We start from the raw sequence: 19,207 nt of genomic DNA on the forward strand, positions 1-19,207 counted from the left end.
CTGGCGGGGCATGACTTGGTTGAAGCTCAGCATCTCCTGCTTGCCAGGCAAAATGCTCTACCACTTGATCCACAGCATTTCTGCATTTCAAGTTTCTCTTTCAGATAAGGTCTCAGACACTTGCCCCAGTGGGCCTGACAGGGCTTCAATCCTCCTATCTCTACTTTCTGAGTAGCTGAGATTAGAAGAGTACACTCTTGTATCACTACATCAGGTACCTATTTTGCCTAGATTTTGCCATTTGATTTTTGTCAAGAAATGGACATAAATATAGTTTGCTAGAAAATCAAAATCTTTAAGATGTGTATGTGCTTTTTTTGTGTGAAGTTTTTTTTTTGTAGGTCATGGGGCTTGAACTCTGGGCCTGGGTGCTCTCCCTGCACATTTCACCTCAAGGTTAGCGCTCTAACACTTGAGCCACAGCGCCACTTCCGGCTTTTTGTGTTTATATGGTGCTGAGGAATCGAACCCAGGGCCTCATGCATGTGAGGCAAGCACTCTACCACTGAGCCACCTTCCCAGCCTGTGTATGTGCTTAAAAATAGTTTTCATTAAAGTTTAGCTCTGTCAATGCAAAAAAAAGGAAAATTATTTTAAATTTTCATCTTAAGACACATCTCCAAAATATCTACGCATACACATACACATAAGGTCAACCCATCATCTCTACAAAAACAAAAGAGAAGCCTGGTATGATAGTGCACATCTATAATTGTAGCTACTGAAGAAGTGGAGACAGGAAGATTTGTGACCTGAATGAGTTTGAGGCCAGCCCTGACAATGTTATTGAAATATAAAAGGGATGGGGGCATAGCACAAGTGGCAGAGCACAAACCTGAGGTCCTGGGATCAATCTTGAGTACTGCAAAAAATACACATGTAGCCGGGCACTGGTGACTCACGCCTGTAATCCTAGCTACTCAAGAGGCTGAGATCTGAGGATTGAAGTTCAAAGCCAGCCCAAGCAGGAAAGTCCATGAGGCTCTTATCTCCAATTAACCACCAGAAAACCGGAAGTGGTGCTGTTGCTTAAGTGGTAGAGCATTCACCTTGAGCTGAAAAGCTCAGGGACAGTACCCAGGCCTACAGTTCAAGACCCACCACTGACATATAAATAAATAAACACATAGATAGATAGATAGATAGATAGACAGACAGACAGACAGACAGACAGATAGATAAAGAAAGAAGGTAGGTAGGGAGGGACAAAATGAAGGAAGGGAGGGCATATATCAAAAAAGAACCACCTACCTAATAGATACACTTTATTAGCTAAGTATCAACTATGCATTTCTTAGTAAGTAAAAGATTCAGAGACATGTTTGCATTCTATTTCCCATTGCTTCTAGGATGAAATCCCTGGCTTCCTGCTGGAAGTCTAGTCAAGCGCTCTGGTCATGCCGCCAACCCCTCTGGTGAGGAAACTGTGGTCATAAAGTGGGCTAGAGACAGGGCTGGACAGGTGCCGACATCCTGGGTCCAGCACACGATACTCCATAGAGCTGTGAAGGGTCCCCCACAGTCACAGGCAGGTGATAGAAGATCAGAGCATCTGTGTACTGCCTGTGACCTGCATGCAATCCATGTAATCAAGATAAAATACAAGTCCTCTGCCCGCCATTTCGTAATTGCTCCAAATGCCACCGTGTCAGATGCTTCAGCATCAGGGCTAATAATTTAAGAATTGGTCTGGCAATGTTATGATTTTGCAAATAAATCTTCCACCTATTCACACTCTTTTTTCACATGTTGCCTTTACAGGATAAATCCTGTAAACAGCACTCACTACTGAACTCCTGGTCTTACATGACCCTTTGAGCGTGATATAATATCCTATTGGCAACCGGAGGTAGTTCTTCATCTGGGTGCTGGTGGCTCACACCTGCCATCCTAGCTACTCGAGGCTGAGAGCTGAGGATCCAGGTCCAAAGCCAGCCAAGGCAGACAAACCTGACTCTTACCTCCAGTTAACCAGCAAAAAACCAAAAGGAGGAGACGTGGCTCAAGATGAGCACCAGCCTTGAATGAAAAAGCTAAACATGAGCAAGAGGCCCTGAGTTCAACCCTGAGCACCAGCACACACCCATGTGCACACACACACACACAAATGGACTGGGAGCTATAAGTACAGGAGAACATAAATACCCCTAAGGTTGATACCGTGTGTGTGGTAACTGCAAGCCTGCCACGCCACACTGGAAGGTAACCTGACTTGGGCAGGAAGACTCAGAGACTCAGCTTAGCCCTCCCGGAAGAAGCACCATTTATGCTGAGGCTTAAAGCATGAGGAAACATTGGCCTAAAGGAGGAGATGACCAAGGAAGCAAGCATTTCTTGTTTCAGGAGCACATGCTGTGATCCACTGGGGGGGGGCTCTGCAGCCATGTTAGGGGACAGCAGTCCAGACTGGAGCAGTGGATATCCCAGAGAGACCCTATACGAGGCAGGGCTGACCGCACTGGTGATCCACGGTGGAACACTTCATGTGCGCTCTACAAGGTTTCAGGAGACACAAGGAAGTCTCTCTGCGCCAGCCCCACTTTGAGGAAAGGTTCTGAAAACAGGAAGACAGGACTTCAATCTCTGCAAATCATCTCTCCATCCTGCTGGACCTATCTGCCGACGGCTACATGCCTCGGAGCTGGCAGGGCTCCGTGTTCCCAAGTGGGAGGCTTGTTGGCAGGCAGAAGGGAGGCTGGAGACAGAATGGGAGCTGGGACTAGCCAAACACCTTGCATGAAGACGAGAGAGAACGCGAAAACCGGAGCCTTGCCCATCTGATCTAGAATATCTGGTCAGAAAATAATATGAAAAGTACCGATAATTCAAAGAGGTTTCTAGTTGGCTCTGAAACGCCATGCATTCTTGGCAGGGAATGTACCTCGCCAAATGCCTTACTTGGCATTTCTTGAGCGTAGACCATCTGGCAGCAGGGGGGAGGCCCCGTTGTTTAAAAAGCAGACTGACCCTACTACCCTCTCCTCACCCCAGTTGACCGGTATTTATCTGCCTGCCCGTGTCTACCAGCTTTTTTTCAGACCTAAGTCTTGCAAGGTCACATGGTGATCTGGAAACAACGACCTTGTTCCTAGCAGATGCCTTTGTAGTCCCGGGGGACATCAGCACACCCTAGGGTGGCAGCCAGGACTCTGCAGCAACCTCTAACCCAATTTGGAGCAGCAGGAAGGTGTCTGCTGAGGCATGCATGTGCATTGTATTTTAAGGCATCAGCAGCCCAGTCCTTTGAAAGAAGAGAGCCAGACCAGAAGGCTCTTTTTCCAGTTACTCCTGCTGGCCAGCTCCCGACAAGGGTGAGCCCACATTTCCTGGAGAGTCTCCCAAGAGAGCGAGGGCAGGGCGAGCCCCACAGAAATGTCTACACAGAAAAGCTCTCCACACCAAGTCCCCCTCCCGGGCCTAGAAGAATCCTTGGGGTGGCAGCCACTCCCAACGCAGGAATGCCAAGCATCCTCCTCTCCTCCATCCAGGCAGGGGGCCTGATGCAGGCCTGAAGTATGGGGAATAATTAGTGCCAGGCCCAAAAAGGGGCGCTGGGGAGCCAGGACCCCAGCCACTGCGGTAGGCAGCAAGCGATCCGGGCAGGAAGACGGCTCTGCCTAAGCGAGGCACAGGGCAGAGCCCGGCACCCGGACTCGGGGACTCCAACGGCATCGCCCAGGGACTGGGCATCTATGGCTTCATCAGACTCTTGTCTTCTTAGGAAAAGTGCAGCGTGTGTGTGTCTGTGTGCGTCTATATATGTGTGTGTGTGTGTTCTGTGTGTCTTTGTCTATGTGTGTTCTGTGTGTCTATGTGTCTGTCTATGTGTCTGTGTATCTATGTGTGTGTGTATCTATGTGTCTGTCTGTGTCTTTGTGTCTGTGTGTTGAAAAACTCAGTTTAGCTGTTCTTGACTCAATTTCCTGAAGAATTCAAGGAAGTGAAGCCAGTGCGTGTGTCCGCTGCACGGGGAGGTGGGGGGAGACCCGCCTCTTCCCCGCTGCGTGTGGGTCTCCGCACCCTCCCGCACCGGCCCGGTACCCCACTCACCCGCCCAGGCCCAGGCCCCGGCCCCCTCCCGTCCCGCCCCCGGCGCCCTCAGAAGGCGACAGGTGCCCAGGCCGGGCCCGGGAGGGGCGGCCAGGTGAGTGGCCGGGCGGCGCGGGCCCGGGCAGCCGGGAAATGGCGCCCCCGCGGGCTGGCGCTTCCGCAGGATGGGGGAGGTCGGTCCTTCCCCGGCCGCTCCGGCGGCCTCAGCGGGGGCGAGCGGGTACCAGGCCCGCGCTGCGGGGTGCCAAGGGCCCCGGGCCGCACCCAAGGAGCACGCGGGGCTGCGGGTGACGTCCGCGGCCCTTCCCTCCAGCCGTGCTCGGGCCTCGGCCTCTGCCCAGCCAGGCCGGGTCCCCGCGCCGCCCCGCGCGGTCCGGCGTGGCCCAGAGCGGCCGCGCCGCGCCCCGCAGCCTCTGGGCATGCTCGGTGGCGGCCAGAGGGCGCGTCTCCGGCCCCGGGGTGACGGCCTGGCACACCTCGGCGGAGGCGGGCGGGGCGGGGCGGGGCGCGGCCGGGAGATCCGCACCCCGAGCCTGCCGCCAGCGGGGCGGGGCTGTCGCGGGCTGCGGTTCCTTAGAAAGTAGAGCTCTGCTCCGGGGACCCCGGAGCAGAGGAAAAGGGGCGGGACATGGGCGCTGGGGGCGGGGCCTTGCGGGCCGAGGGCGGAGCCAGGAGGCTGGGGGAGGGCGGGGCCTTGCGGGCCGAGGGCGGAGCCAGGAGGCTGGGTGGGCGCGGCTATAAGGGCCGAGGGCGGAGCCGGAAGCCTGGGAAGGCGGGCCATATGGGCCGAAGGCGGGGCCGAGAGGCTGGGGAGGGCGGGGCCGTACGGGCCGAAGGCGGGGCCGGGCGCCTGAGAAGGGTGGGGCCGGGCGGCTGGGGCGGGGCCCGCCGGGCGGGGCCTGGGAGCCCGGAGCGAGGTGGGAGCCGAGTGTCCGCCCCTCTCCGCTCGGTTCCCGCCCCGGGAATTGTAATTCCGTAGCAAAGTGTCTGCACCGGAGAATCCTCGGGGCGGGCGGGGCACCGGGCGCGCCCGGCGCAACATGGTTAACACAAAGTCCGCGCGCGGCCCCGGGCTCCCCGTATGAAAAGTGTGAGCGCGGGCGGCCGGCATCCCCTGGCCGACTTGAGGGTTAGTTCCCCGGGAGGACGCGGGGCGCCGGGGAGGGAAGCCGGGGGCCGGCTGGCCGCGGGCGGCCCCGGGGGCGCGGGGCCGGCCCCTCACCCTGTCTGTCCCCCCAGGACTACCGGGAGGATGGGATGGACCTCGGCAGCGACGCCGGCGGCAGCAGCAGCAGCAGCCGCTCGGGCTCCCAGCCCAACTCCACCAAAGTGACCCCCTGCTCGTCGTCGCCGGGGGGCAGCCTGGACCTGGTGTCGGCGCTGGAGGACTACGAGGAGCCCTTCCCGGCCTTCCCCAAGACGGCGATCGATGAGTGGGCGCCGGAGGACGGAGACGACGACGAGGAGGACGGGCGCGGGGGCCGGGATGGCCGCTGTCCGGCGCGGGAGCCGGGCGCCCTGAGCGCCGGGCGCGCCGCCGCCTCCGCCATGCCGCCGCCGGTGCCCAACGGCAACCCCCACCCGCTCGACCCCCAGGACCCGGGGCACAACGGCAACGTGGTGGCGGCCGGCCGGCCGGGCGGCCCCCGGGCGCCCCGCCGAGCGATCCCCAAGCCGGCGGCGGCGGGGGCGCGGCGCGGGGGCCGCGGGCCGTGCGTGCCCGAGGAGCCCCCGGCACCCCCCATGGACTGGGAGGCGCTGGAGAAGCATCTGGCCGGGCTGCAGTTCCGGGAGCAGGAGGTGCGCAACCAGGGCCAGGCGAGGACCAACTCCACCTCCGTAAGTTGGCCGGGCCGCGTGCACACGCGCGCCCCCGCCCGGGTCCACGCCCCGCGCGCCCCTCCCCGGGGCGGGGGGGGGGCCGGGCCGGGGGGCGCCCGCGGGGCTGCGGCGGCGGCGGCGGGGCGGCGGGGGAGGGGACGAGGGGGGAGGAGGAGGAGGAGGGCGGGCGGCGGTGCCGGGGCTGGCGGGGCCGCGGGAAGCGGCGACTCATCCCCGGGCCTTGCTCGGGGAGGCTGCGCTGCGAGTCCCCCGCCCGGACCTGAGCCCGTGGGGTGCGCGGCGTCACGGCTTTGTCCGCCCCGGTGGGTTTCCCGCGGTCCTCTCCCCCCACACCCCGCGCGTCGCCCTTGGCCGCGCTGTCCCCGCGCGCGCACGGCCCTGGCCCGCGCGTGGACCGGCTTCCTCTCCGAAATCCCGGCCGGGGGAGCCGGGCGAGCGGAACCCCCGGAGGAGGGAGGGGCTCTGACTCACTCCCGGCTGTGCGGCCGGAGCCGCTCGGAGTTCCTTACCCGGGGCCAGTGCCTCGGTTCAGGGACGCCAGCCGGGGAGGGCTGCGGGGGGAGGGCCGCATCTATAATAAGCGCGGGCAGGTTTGCACTGGTCTCCCCATCTTTTTCTTGGAGAGCTGACACATGACTGGCAAGGAGAAGCGCGGTGAGGGCAGCGTCCCCCCGGACGGCCAGTGTCCATGAAGCCGCGGTGGACATCGTGTCCCTAAACCGGGCTGGGGGTGCCCCGTGGGTGGCGGCCCGGGGGCGCTGGGGGAGGGGAGCGCTGGTTTCCGGGCGTCACTGGTTGACCCCAGGCCCCGGGCTGCTGGAGACTGGGGGTGAGCGTGGGGGTTGATGCGCTTCTCCGGCCTGGGTGGAGATTCACAGTGTGCCACGGAGAGGGCCCGGTGGGGCCCAAGGGTCGGTGTCCTTTCCGGCTCATCGCGGCTCGCTGTCTTCCCGGTTAGGCTAGGGAATAGTTCCTTCCGCAGACGGTACTTACGGTTGGTCTCCTGCCCCGCCATAGCGCTCTCTTCCAGGGTAAATGCAAGAACTGGGGTTTAAAAAGCCCGGTTCTGGAGGGGACGGGGAGCTCTGTTACCCGAAGTCCCGAGGCAGGTATCTGAGCACCCCCTGGGGAGGTGTGGGGCCCAGGTGAAGGTCCAACCGCAATCACGCAGCCGACCACCAGGGGCTCGAACTGGTGAGGAGACAGAGACAGCACCCGCCGTCAGCAACCCGACGTTGACCAGCTTCACTCACCAGCCTCCAGCCCTAGAGCGCGCCACTCCCTCCTTCTATACTGAAGCAAAGCTGTCTCCTCTTGATGTGGGCCTTTCTTCCTCCTGACCCTCCGAGCCCGGACACATCCGAGATGTCCCCCGTGGGCATCCCCCCTTGAGTTATGCTGCCCGGGGCAGGTTGGAGTTTGGCGCAGATTCCCCTGAAGTTGAATGCCCCCCTTTGATCTCACACCCGGTACAGCCCATCCTTCCTGGGCCCAAAAACGTCAAGATCTTCCCACTGGTAGATGTTGGAGCAACCATTTACTCCAAAGATGGCTTCTGCCAGGTCCTCCCTTCGGGACAGGCATGCGCTCCGAGACAGGTGTTGGGCTTTGCAGACATTTTGGGGTCCCAGAGGGGGGATTTTCCCACGTGTTTTACCCCAGGATGAGTGTCTTCAAGTTCCCAGAGCACACCCCTTTTACAGGCAAGTGGACACAGAGAGAGGGACAGAGAGAGAGGCTGTTTTTTTTCTTTTCTTTTTATTAAATGTTGTAGCTTCAAAGGGAAGGTAAGACCTAAAGCAAAGCAATTAGGACTTATATGCTTTCAATGGAGCTCTTTATTAGTACAGTGTTTGTCTCTGAATTCCTGGTAACTGATTCCTCATCTGTGGTCCATTCCCCTCCTGGCAAGGGGTGGGGTGGGGGGTCTTGAAGGCCTACTCTTCCTAAGTTGAATGTAATTTCCCCTCTTTTCTCCCAGTCCTTCCATAAGTTCCTCTCTTACAGAGTACGGTCCTCTATGTTTAGCTTGTCTCTGGAAACTCGGCTCTTTATTTTTCACCCTCTATTTTAGACTTTTTTCTGAAATCAATTTTATTGATATCTCAGTGTGCCCACTGTGCATAGTTCATGTACATTTGGCGATAACTTTTGACATGTATGTGAGTCACGAGTATAATGTATGTATGGTTTTTGACACATCCATAGAACAATCACCAAAATCAAACTAGTGGAATATCGCCAGCCTCAAAGTATCCTTTTCCTCTTCAAACTACTCCCTCTTTCCCTGGGCATCCACCAATCTGATCTCTATACTATAAACTAGCTGACATTTTCCCAAATTAACATAAGTAAAGTCATTTCTGTCAACATCTTTTTCTCCAATTTTGAGATGTGTCCATACCGTCATGTGGGTGAACCAATCTTTCTGTTGCTGACTTTAGCTCCATTTTATGACTCTACCATAGTTACTTGCTGATGGTCTCTTGGAGTTTTTTTAGCTTAGAGCTAATACAAATAAAAGTGCTGTGAGTGTCTGAGCAGAGGCCTGTGTGGACAAGCCCTTATGTTCCCTTAGATAAACCATTGCAAGTACCGCCTCCCAGAGAAGGACCAACTTACATGGTCACGGTATAGCTCTTCCAGCACTGCCTAGAACATTGCTCTCCTCTATCCTCTTCCTTGAGGCTTTCCAGAACAGCTCTCTTCTAATTACTTAAAAGGCTCCAACACTCATTGCTGAAAACATGGGAAGACTGCTAGTTGTAGATCCCAAACATTTTCAGAGTATTTTGTGTGTGTGTGTGTCCATGACAGGTGCACATTCCTCATCTAATGAGTAGATAAGAATAATTTTAATTGGTGTGTTCATTGAAAGCACACTCTCCTAATGAGTTATTTCCAAAGTACTTGAGATATTTTTGTCTTTGCATTGGTGTCTACTGTTAACCAGTAGCATTCTTTAAATTAGCTACATTTCTCTCTAGAACAGTACTGACCACAGGTGGAGTTCAGTGTTTTATTCTGGAAGAATTACAATCTAGTTACTTTTTTCATTGAGGATACTAGTAAATAATAACTAAATGGCTGAGTGATTTGCTACCTGTTAATCTGGCTATGCTTAAAGTGCAAGAACTTGTGTTTTTCCCTTCTTTCCTTCCTTCCTTCCTTCCTTCCTTCCTTTCTAACTTCCTTCTTTCCTTTCTTCCTTTCTTCCTTTTTTTTTTTTGGTGGGTCATGGGGCTCGAACTCTGAGCCTGGACACTGTCCCTCAGCTCTTCAGGTCAAGGCTAGTGCTCTTGAGACACTTTGAGCCACAGCACCACTTCCAGTTTTCTGGTGGTTAATTGGAGATAAGAGTCTCACAGACTTTCCTGCCCACGTTGGCCTTAAATCATGATCCTCAGATCTCAGCCTCCTGAGTAGCTAGGATGACAGGCGTGAGCCACTAGCAGCAGGCAAGAACTTGTGTTATCTAAACTGAATGAAAATGTCTTTATTACTTCTATAAAATCTGGTAAGATTTATAAGTAATGCATTGTCTGATTCTGCAGCCTGGTGACAGCATCGAAAATGTAATGGATGGCAGGTACTCCAGGGCACAGCTCTCCTGACAGTGAAAAATAAAAAACCAAACAGAATGCCAGGACTAAATGTGTTCCCGGCTTTGACACTTAACCTTGAAATGTCTTGCACCCCAATAAAAAGTTATTTGCCCCCCTTGCTGGCTATATTGATCGCAGTTTAACGGCTGCAGAGGCTGTGAACATAAGTTAGTGGATGTTCAGGACGTCTAACAAAACCGGGTGGATGCCAAACAAAGTTGGTTGCCATAGCTGGGGGTTGTAGCTCAGTGAGGCACAGGAGGCTTCGTGGTTACTGGCTTGCTTGCTTGGCTGGTGCCCTGCCACTTGCATCATGCCTCCACCCCTGTTTGTTTGTTTTTTTACTGATTATTTTGGAGATGGAGTCTTAGTCTTGTTGGACTTTCCTGACTGGACTGACTTTAAACTTCAATCTCCTAAATCTCAGCTCCTGGTTAGAGTATGAGCCATCAGAATCTGCTGATGTCACTTAAAAAAAAAAAAAGGAATGTTTCTTTTGGGCACAATAGCTAATACCTGTACTCCTAGCTAAATACCTGCACTCCTAGCTACTCAGGAGGCTGAGCTTTGGAAGTTTGGGATTCTAAGCAGATTCAGGTAAAACTAAATAAATAAATAAATTCATGAGACTCCCTAAGAGTCATAGAATGGGTATAGTGATGCATTCCTGTCATACCAGTTACACAGGAAGTATCGATAGGAGGATCAAAGTCCAGGCTCATCTGGACAAAAGGTAAGACCCTATTTGTAAAATAACAGAAACAAAACACAGCTGGAAGTGTGGCTCCAATGATAAAGAACCTGCCCAGTACTAGAAGGAAAAAGAAAAAAAAAACAACAACTTTTCACAAAATTAAGGGCAATAGTTAGGATCTTACAAAGTTGGAGGTAGGTTCTAATTCTTCGTTTGATAGAAAGTCTTCATTTCCCTGTTTGTTTCTCTTTTCACATCCCTATTGTCAGACAGTGACAGAATTGCCATCTTCAGTGTCGACTTTAAAAACACTCAGTCACCACTGTATTGAAGCCGGCCAGGCCAGTGCCCGCCCAGGCCCCGCACTGGCCGCCTCCATTGTTCATTTGCCAGTGGTGATCACCTTTCCTGATGAGCTCCTTCCTCTCCAGCACTGGGTGATACCCAGTGCTCTTCACTCTTGGTCCGGGGATGACTGGGTCATAGGAACTTCCCAAGGACTGCCCAAGTTCTAGAAAGTTCTATGAAGAGAGCAGCATGTAGGTTGTTTTCTGCATTCCACTTGTGTTTGCCAAGCCTTCCCCCCCCCCCCCCCTTGCAGGATGGTTGGAGCCCTGAGGGGAGCCTGGGTTCCCAGAGCTAGGGGACAGATCTCTACAAATGGAGGCATTTGTCCCTTCTACGATGAGGTGCAACTGGATTGTTTTCATAAGCCCCCCCAAAAATTGGGGGTGGTGGATAAGGAAAGGCTAGGAGAGAAAAGTGCCTGGGGGCTTAGGAGCCATCCATGGGTCACTTGGCATAGTTAGACTATGGGGGGGAGCGGGGGACAGGAGTAAGGGACACAAGGAAGAGGAGGCACACTTGACAGCCTGCGTTCCTATCCTGAACATGTGTCCAAGTTTCCCAGACACTTGCTGGCCTGAGCCAGAACTAATTCTTCTTACTGGGAGCCAGCAAACTGTTCCTCACTGCTAACCACTGTCCTGCTGGTCACTGGCCACTTGCCTGTCTTCAAAGCAGCCCAGGTCTCTGTTCCCATGTTCTTGGTTAGTTGGTTTCTCTTGTTTAGGTTTTGGCTACTGCTTTCCTTTTAAGATGTATCAGGCTGCAGTCCCAGCAGCTCAAGGGGCTGAAATCTGAGCAGAGTTCAAGGCCAACAGGGGCAGACAAAGCTAAGAGACTCTCTCTCACCTCTAACAAGCAAAAGAACCAGAAGCAGAGGTGTAACTCAAGTGGTAGGTCACCAGCCATGGATGGAAAAAGCAAGCGAGTTTCAGGATCTGAGTTCAAGTCCCAGGACTGACACCAAAATAAAAAAGAATAAAAAAAGATGAATGATGATTTTTTTTTCTTCTATCTTGTTAAATAATTTACCAAGCACATTTCCCCCTTCATTTGATATGTTCTCATTGAGAGTATACTTAATCTCATTTTGTTCTCTCCAGCTTAGTTGTTTTTCTCTCCTGTTCCCCAATATTTTAGATTTTCTTTCCCCCTCTACACTTAAGAGTATTTTGTTTGTGGGCTAGGAAGGTGGCTCAGTGGTAGAGCGCTTGCCTTGCATGCCTGAGGCCCTGGGTTCGATTCCTCAGCACCACATAAGCAAAAAGAAAGAAGCCGGAAGTGGCGCTGTGGCTCAAGTGGTAGAGCGCCAGCCTTGAGCTGAAGAGCTGAGGGACAACGCCCAGGCCTAGAGTTCAGGCCCCATGACCAGACCCCCCCCCCAAAAAAGTATTTTGTTTGTAAAAGTATAGGTAATCCCAAAGATGCTGGTTTAGGAAGCTCCTCGGTGATAGGAATGAAGGTGGCTAGTAGTAGAGTACTAGTACTCTAGTACTAATACTCTCTAGTATCAGCACAAGAACTAGTCAACTTGCTGTTTTGTTCCCTCTGGCTGCAGGAAGCTGTGTCACAATGCAGCTTTCCTGGGAGCTGACTGATCTTTCTGTGTGTGGCTTGGTGCAGCTAATTTTCTACTAGCCACCCCTGCTCTTGACCCCTATGGTGTATTCTTATTCATAGCTGAATGAGCTTTCCAGGATATCCATCATCCGCCTGATCATCTTCTTTCTTCCATTTCTCAGTGTCTCTCACTAAAGCAACTAGGAAAATTTTCCCTCCTCATGATATTAGCATAATACACCAAAAAAAAAAAAGGCTTCAATTTTGATGGATTACAAGAAGCACTGCTATCTATCCATCAGTAGCCGATTTCTGCAAACTCATCAGTGTGACGGGGTTTTATTACCCACGTGCTATTAGGGAAAATTGATCCCCTCAAGACTCTCCCTTGTAGAAGTACCTTTGCCATTCATGAAGATTTTTGGGTTTGGTTTAATAACGATTCTAGAAAGCTTCTCTGGAGGAAGCCCATGGGTCAGGCCCTCCCAGGCACAAAGGCACGTGACACTACACTGAGTCACCTGCCTGGCCTCACCTCTGCAGCCTCCGAGTCCAGCCTCTGGGTGGGGCTGTGCATGGGCCCCTCCTATAACGTCTGCTGACCCATGGGGCCACGGGTCACTGCTTCCTCCTCTGAAATTGTCCCACTGGGACCTTCAGCTTGCCTGTGCCCCCCTTCCAAACTGGGAAGGTGGGAAGGTCACCCATCTTTGCAGAGAATCCATTTAAAGTCCTTAGGAAGCTGAGCATCGGTGGCTCACACATGTAATCCGAGCTACTCAGGAGGCTGAGATCTGAGAATTGCAGTTCAAATCCAGCCCAGGCAGGAAAGTTGGTGAGACTCTCATGTCCAATTAACCACCCAAAAGCCAGAAATGGAGCCGTGCCTCAAGTGGTAGAGCTCTGGCCTTGAGCACATAAGCTCAGGGACAGCATCTAGGCCCGAAGTTCAAGCCCCAGGACCAGCACAAATGTAAATATATACAGTCCCTTAGCTACTGTGGTGCGTCTCTTGCCAGGACCCCTTGCAGGCCCCATGCACTGTGGGAGGAGACAGCAGGACACGGGGTGGGCAGACCCCAGGAGCTGGCTGTTCTCAGGGCCAGGCTCACCAGGGGTCCTAGGCAATTGGTAACTTGTGCAATTAGCAAATTAGTGTAACTTGATTCTGTTTCTTGATTTACTTTCCAAAAAAAAAAAAGATGAAAGGCAATAAAGCCATTTCCTCAAGAATCCTGATCTCTTCAGCAGTGTTACGCATGCACTGAGCTTTGAAGTCAGAATATTCAAAACAACAACAACAAAAACAATGCTAGAAAAGCTGCAGTGTGATAAAATGCTGGTCATTTTTAATGTGAAGTTCAACAGTATAACAGCTCCTGCTTGCCCAAATATAGAGTCGTGTTCAACTTATTTCCAAAATAAGAAGGGCCCAAACCCTTGGGAGAGTGGTACAGTGGCTCAGGAAGAATGAAGCCTAATCTACACACTTCTAAAAATAACTTGTTTTCAAATAGTTTCAAAACTGATCATGTCCCATTTGTTTCTTTTCAGGGCACACCGGTAGCTAATAATTGGCTTGCTTATGAAAGTTGCAGACATTTTTTTCCCTTCCTCTTTGGGTAATCTTACATAATTTTTGGTCCATTTTGACCTGGTCTGACATTGTATTATGAGTAACCTCATCATAAGTGTCTGGACTTTTTTTCTGTTGTTTCTACTCTAAAATTGGTTCCATAAGGAGAATAAAGAGGAGAGTGCTGGGATTTCATTCCTGAATGCTTAAATTGCATAACCAGTGGCCCAGCCTGCAAGCAGCCTCATGGTCTGACTTGTACTGCCCTTACTGAGATCTCATTCTACAATTTTAGGCAGCAGTATTTTTAAAACAGAATCGGGTTGTGTGGTTTGTTTGTTTGTTTTCTACCATGGGACACTGATTTCAATAATAGATTTGGTTTGGTTGTGTCTTGTACAGAATCTCACAAAGCAGAGGTGCGGTTCTATCAGTTCTAAGGCAGGAGGAAAAGCCCTGTGGAAATTCTGGTGTGCTGGAGGTGGCATTCAACAGCCGCTCCTGCAAACAGAATCAGCCCCTCCCACAGGGGGAAGCCCAGTTCCGTTGAGACCAAACGTATTGGGCAAGGGTGGCAACTGTGGAAGCTTCTAGAAGGTGAGGCCTGGGAGCTGTAGGCCAGGTGGGAACAAGGATTGCAGGGAGCTGCGGGGTGTGCTCCAGGAATAAAGCAAGGAGCTGCTCTTCCTTGATCACTGTCCTGCCGTACAATTCTCCTATGTTAGGATGCTGAGACTGAGTTTTGTTATGAGAAGTAGCTTAGCCTTTAAATACTGGCAAATAACTTCAAAGACACAAATACATTGTACACCCAAAACTCCGGTTTAGGGTTCAAACGATGATGTCAATCTACTCATGCCTCCTCGTGTCACAGAAAACTGAGATCACCCGTGAGAAACAGAGGTGCCGGTGCTGTGGGGCAAAGTGGAGAGGGTTTGCTGGGAAGGTCTGGTGAAAAATACGAGATCGTCAAGAGGAAAACCCATTCATAAGCACTGCTCTTGTTTATTGTCGCCACAGTAGGGGTTTTGTTTTCTCTTTTAAATGATTGAGATAGTTAGAAACAAAATACCAAGAAGGGGGAAAAAAAACCCAAGAGATAATATAAGTCACTTTCTTTCATATGATGGTCACAGATACTCCATTACTTAGCACATACTTCTTTGCATCTTCCAAACAGCTCATACATCGATTTCTTAATTGGATTCCAGGAAATATATCAATTTATTTTTCATTATCTGTGAATAATGATGAGGGAAGAAATCTTTAAACACAGACTGACTGAAATGTAAATACATACATTACAGGGCCTATTTGTGGCCCAGGATTGTCTGTCTGCTGGAAATTCATATGAGACCATTTACTTCCAACGGCCATTGCCGGTGGTCAATGCTGATAAAAATTTCTTGTTACAAAAAATCTAGTAAAAGTTCAAACTTGCTGAACTGCATTGTGACTTTATTTAATGTAACTATTACTTTATAGTACACAGGAAGACTTGCAGAAAGCAATTTCACCCCTTATTTCTATCTACTGGACTTACATACAAAATCAGACCAAATACGGTGGCTCATGTCTGCAATCCCAGCTATTTGGGAGGTAAAGAGAGGAGAATCCCAGCTCAAGCCAGCCTGTGAAAAGGAAGTTGAGACCCAATCTCCAAGAAACAAATCATGCATGGTAACGCATGCTGTAACTCCAGCTACAAAAGACAAGGTTGGGATGCTCACTTTAAAAAGGAATAGGGGGCTGGGAAGGTGGCTCAGTGGTAGAGCGCTTGCCTTGCATGCTTGAGGCCCTGGGTTCGATTCCTCAGCACCACATAAGCAAAAAGAAAAAAGCCGGAAGTGGCGTTGTGGCTCAAGTGGTAGAGCGCTAGCCTTGAGCTGAAGAGCTGAGGGACAGCGCCCAGGCCCAGAGTTCAGGCCCCACGACCGGACCCCCCAAAAAAATACATAAATAAATAAAATAAAAAAGAATAGGAAGCATTATTCACCTCAGCTTTCTTTAAAAACTCACTTTGGTATAATTTCAGATTGACAGAAAATTTATAGAAATAGTTCAGAAAGTTCTTGAATTCCCATCAGCAGCTTTCCCTAATATTAGCCTCATCTATCATTGTGGTGTACTTATTAAAAAGAAGGGAAAAAAGAAAACAAGAAATGAACACTGGCACAAGTCTATACTCTCACAAACAGACTTATTTAGATTAAGTGATATTTTTAAAGGTGGTATTAAAACCAACAAAAGTAGTAAATAATACGCCCTTGTAGACTGTGGCTTGAACTAGGAGGAGAGTCACCTGTCCACACGGTCATTCTGCAGATGGACTCTTCATAAAAGTCATGCTGTCATGTTGGCTTTGTAAACACATTTCGAAGATGAGTCCCCTATAGTCCCAGCTGCTCGGAGGATGAGCTAGGAGACTCACATTCTGGGAGCCTAGGAATTTGAGACTGGACAACATAGGAAAGCTGGCCTCAAAAAACAAAAACCAACCAAATAAAAAGAAGTAGATAGGGAGATAGAGCCAAACCGGAGGCCTGGACACACAGGGAGATTTCTCCAGTGAGGATGAGGGCCCGAGCTGCTGGCCTGGTGAGTTCCAAGACATAGTGTCCATCATCTGCATATTGTCCCAGTCAGCTTTCCCAGGGGCCAAAGGGTTGGCTGTCTAAGATCCAAATCTATTGTTTGCACTTTCCTCTGGGAACACCTTCAGACTTGGGAGTTGACTCTTCCAAGTGCAGAGACTGTGCCAGCTCCGGGAATGTGTAGGGAAGTCCTGGCAGGGGTTGAATGAAAGGTGACTGACAGATGACTGATGGATGACTGATGGGTGGATCGAATGCCCTGGGTGATGTAAAAGGGCAGCTGAGTCTTGAGGAGTGTGCTTGGGAGACGTCACAGGCAGGAAGCGGCCAGTCAAGAGCCCCGAGACCTGCTGGAGTGGAAGAGGGAGGAGCCGATGGCACCCCGGATGGTTCAGCATTTGTTGATTGAATCATCAGGCATTAGGCTTCGTTTGTCCCTGTGACTCAGTGCGGCCTCATAGATTGTTTCCTGGCCATTCGTTGTTGTCTTTGATTGGCTGACAAGCCGAGGAATGTCTCTGGAAGCCTGTGAAAGTTCTCCCCCTAATTACATGCTCAGCTTAGGGTAGATTATGATAGTGTCTCACCATTTCTTTCAACAGAATTGTGCTTTCTAAACCAAAGTGTTCTGAGTGGCAGCTTTAATCTGTACATTTCTCTAAGCTCATTAAATATTCTACTCCAGGGTAGGACATACTGGCCTCTCTAAACTCTGTATTCTCTCTCTCTCGGGGTCATGAAGTCTTTATTTTTAATTATAAAAATTAACTCATATTAATTTCCATACATGCATCTATCAGGCCTTATCACCAGCTCTCTTCTCTTCCTCCTCCCCGACCCCTTCCTTCCCTAAAGGTGCATTCCATCTTCTGCTCCAGCATTTCAGCATTCCATCTTCCAGCTCATCTTTTGTTTGTATGAGAGGAAAAAATGTGAGGCTGTCTTTTAGTATCTGGCTTTTTTTCACTTAACATGGCAATCTCCAGTTCCATCCACTTTTCCTGAGGATGACTTGTTTCATTCCTCCTTGTGGCTGAATGATACTCCATTGTGAATCTGTGTTCATTGTGAATCTCTGTTCATCTGTTTCCTCCTCCCACCGTGGATGTTTGGGGCTCTGAGCACCAGCATAAATAACCCTGCCAAATAGCTTCCAGTCTCCTCTGAGGAGTGACCTCTGAGCTCCTGCTGGAGGCTGGCTGACTTGCCTTCTGGGAGCTTCTGCGCCCTCTGTTCTCCCTGGGCTGGTGGGGGAGGGTGGAAGTCTGGAGAGCTCTCTGCAAGGTCCTTCAGTAGCCAGAGGCCCTCAAGGTGGTGATGATGCTGGGCCCGAGCCCTGGGGCTGGGGGAGTGGGGGGAGGCCTGAGTCATGGCTTCTGCTCCCCCGCCTTCCTCCCTCCTTTCCACTTACTTCCAAGGTGTTGTTCCAGGGCCTGCCTGTCCATTCTGGAGTTAAATCAGCACTGCCAGCTTTATTGTTTGTAGATTGGGAATCCTGACCCATAACTGGGTGATCTTTCAACCTAGGACGTGTATTTGGATCTCAGAAGTACAAGTTTCCCACATAACCATGGAACAGTGCAGTTGGAGGGGCTCTGAGAACTTAGCAGGCCCCAGCCCCTCCATTGGTAGGTGAGGAAGGGCAGTGAAGAGTGTGCGCGCGGTGCTGAAGCAACACCACACACCTTGTGGCTCATCCATCCCAGGATAGCTGTTCTTCATGCACCCCCTTGCTTGACCCCTTGCCCTGTCCCCCATGGTGCCCATTTGTGGGGGACTGAGTGGGACTAGGGTAGCAGAACTCACCTTGGGAAGGATCAAAAGTAACTAGACCACACAGGATTCCACCTGCAGCTTTGATAGTGTTCATACCAGTACTAGAACACAGAGCCAAAGTGTCCTGGTCTGCCAGGGTCTTAGATTCCCTGTGCTTTCTTTCAGACTGCAGTCTAGACAGGTCCTGGAAGGGAAGGAGAAAAGGGAAAAGGGAAGAGGGAGGGAGGGAGGGATGGATGACTTGTTAGCAGGTCATGGAGCCAGACAGAAACTAGCTTATAAATGTGGGGTAAGAAGACTTAGTATTATGGTACAAATGGCATAGTTTTAATCTGAATTAAAGATTGTTTTCTAACCATTCCTTACTTGAGTTCTGAAGGGATAAACATTCTGAATCCATTTTGGAGCAAGAATTATATTTTGTAATTGTTGGTGTAAAGATTTCCCTTAAACCACAGTTCACAGGTTGATGTCTGCTGAGAATTTCTTTAATATATACCTTCTTTCCCCCTTCCATCATGACATTCAATCCATAACCACATCTCAAATGTCTGTTGTCAGGAGCGGAGGAAGTGGCACAGAGGTGACAGGAAGTCACCCTGTCATGACCTCTCGCCCTCTTAGAGCCTAGTGTCCCACAAGGGAGACAGCCAGGAGTGATAGGAACACCCAGCCAGCAAGGGCCATCAGCTGGACGAGTCCCTTGTCATCCCAGGCCCTCATTTACCCTCTATCCTTGACAGCACGAGCTCCAGGCAGAGACGGTAAAAGTGCACGTATGCTATGCCTGTGGTGTTTCACTAAGGTGACACTCGCTGTTGCATGGCCAGACCCTAGCTAGCTACTTCTCCTTTATTGTAGAAACTTTACTGTGGAACTTTCCACCACTTCCAAAAGCCATCCAGACACTGCAGCATAACCTTGCAGCTCTTCTGAAGTTGATTTAAAATTATTTGTGCTTGTAGTCACAAGCACAGTTCTGAAATGCTATCTCTGTCTACCTAGAGAACTGGGGGAGGGAAGGAAGCGAAAAGAAGGGATTCAAATCCAGTAGAGGATTCATGTTCAGCCTCTCTCAGGCTCCCGGGACCTCTGCAGTGCTTTGGGCTCAAGAAGTTGGCGTGTTGGTGACTTTTTACATAGGGGCTTCTGTATGCCATGAGTT

The 19,207-nt window shown here is 51.2% G+C and overlaps 1 protein-coding gene across 1 annotated transcript in view; it reads left to right on the forward strand.

The window, feature by feature from the left end:
- Positions 1-5,021: 5,021 nt before the first annotated feature.
- Schip1 (schwannomin interacting protein 1) overlaps positions 5,022-19,207 on the forward strand; it is a 101,867-nt gene continuing 87,681 nt past the window's right edge. Inside the window, exons 1-2 of the mRNA XM_042685675.1 lie at positions 5,022-5,179; positions 5,290-5,889. Of these exons, the coding sequence (XP_042541609.1) occupies positions 5,132-5,179; positions 5,290-5,889 (648 nt within the window). The 5' untranslated portion in view covers positions 5,022-5,131. The remainder of the gene's footprint in view (positions 5,180-5,289; positions 5,890-19,207) is intronic.

Source organism: Dipodomys spectabilis, unplaced genomic scaffold (assembly GCF_019054845.1).
Source record: "Dipodomys spectabilis isolate Male_0828 unplaced genomic scaffold, ASM1905484v1 ptg000095l, whole genome shotgun sequence".
In the NCBI taxonomy this organism is placed as follows: Eukaryota; Metazoa; Chordata; class Mammalia; order Rodentia; family Heteromyidae; genus Dipodomys; species Dipodomys spectabilis.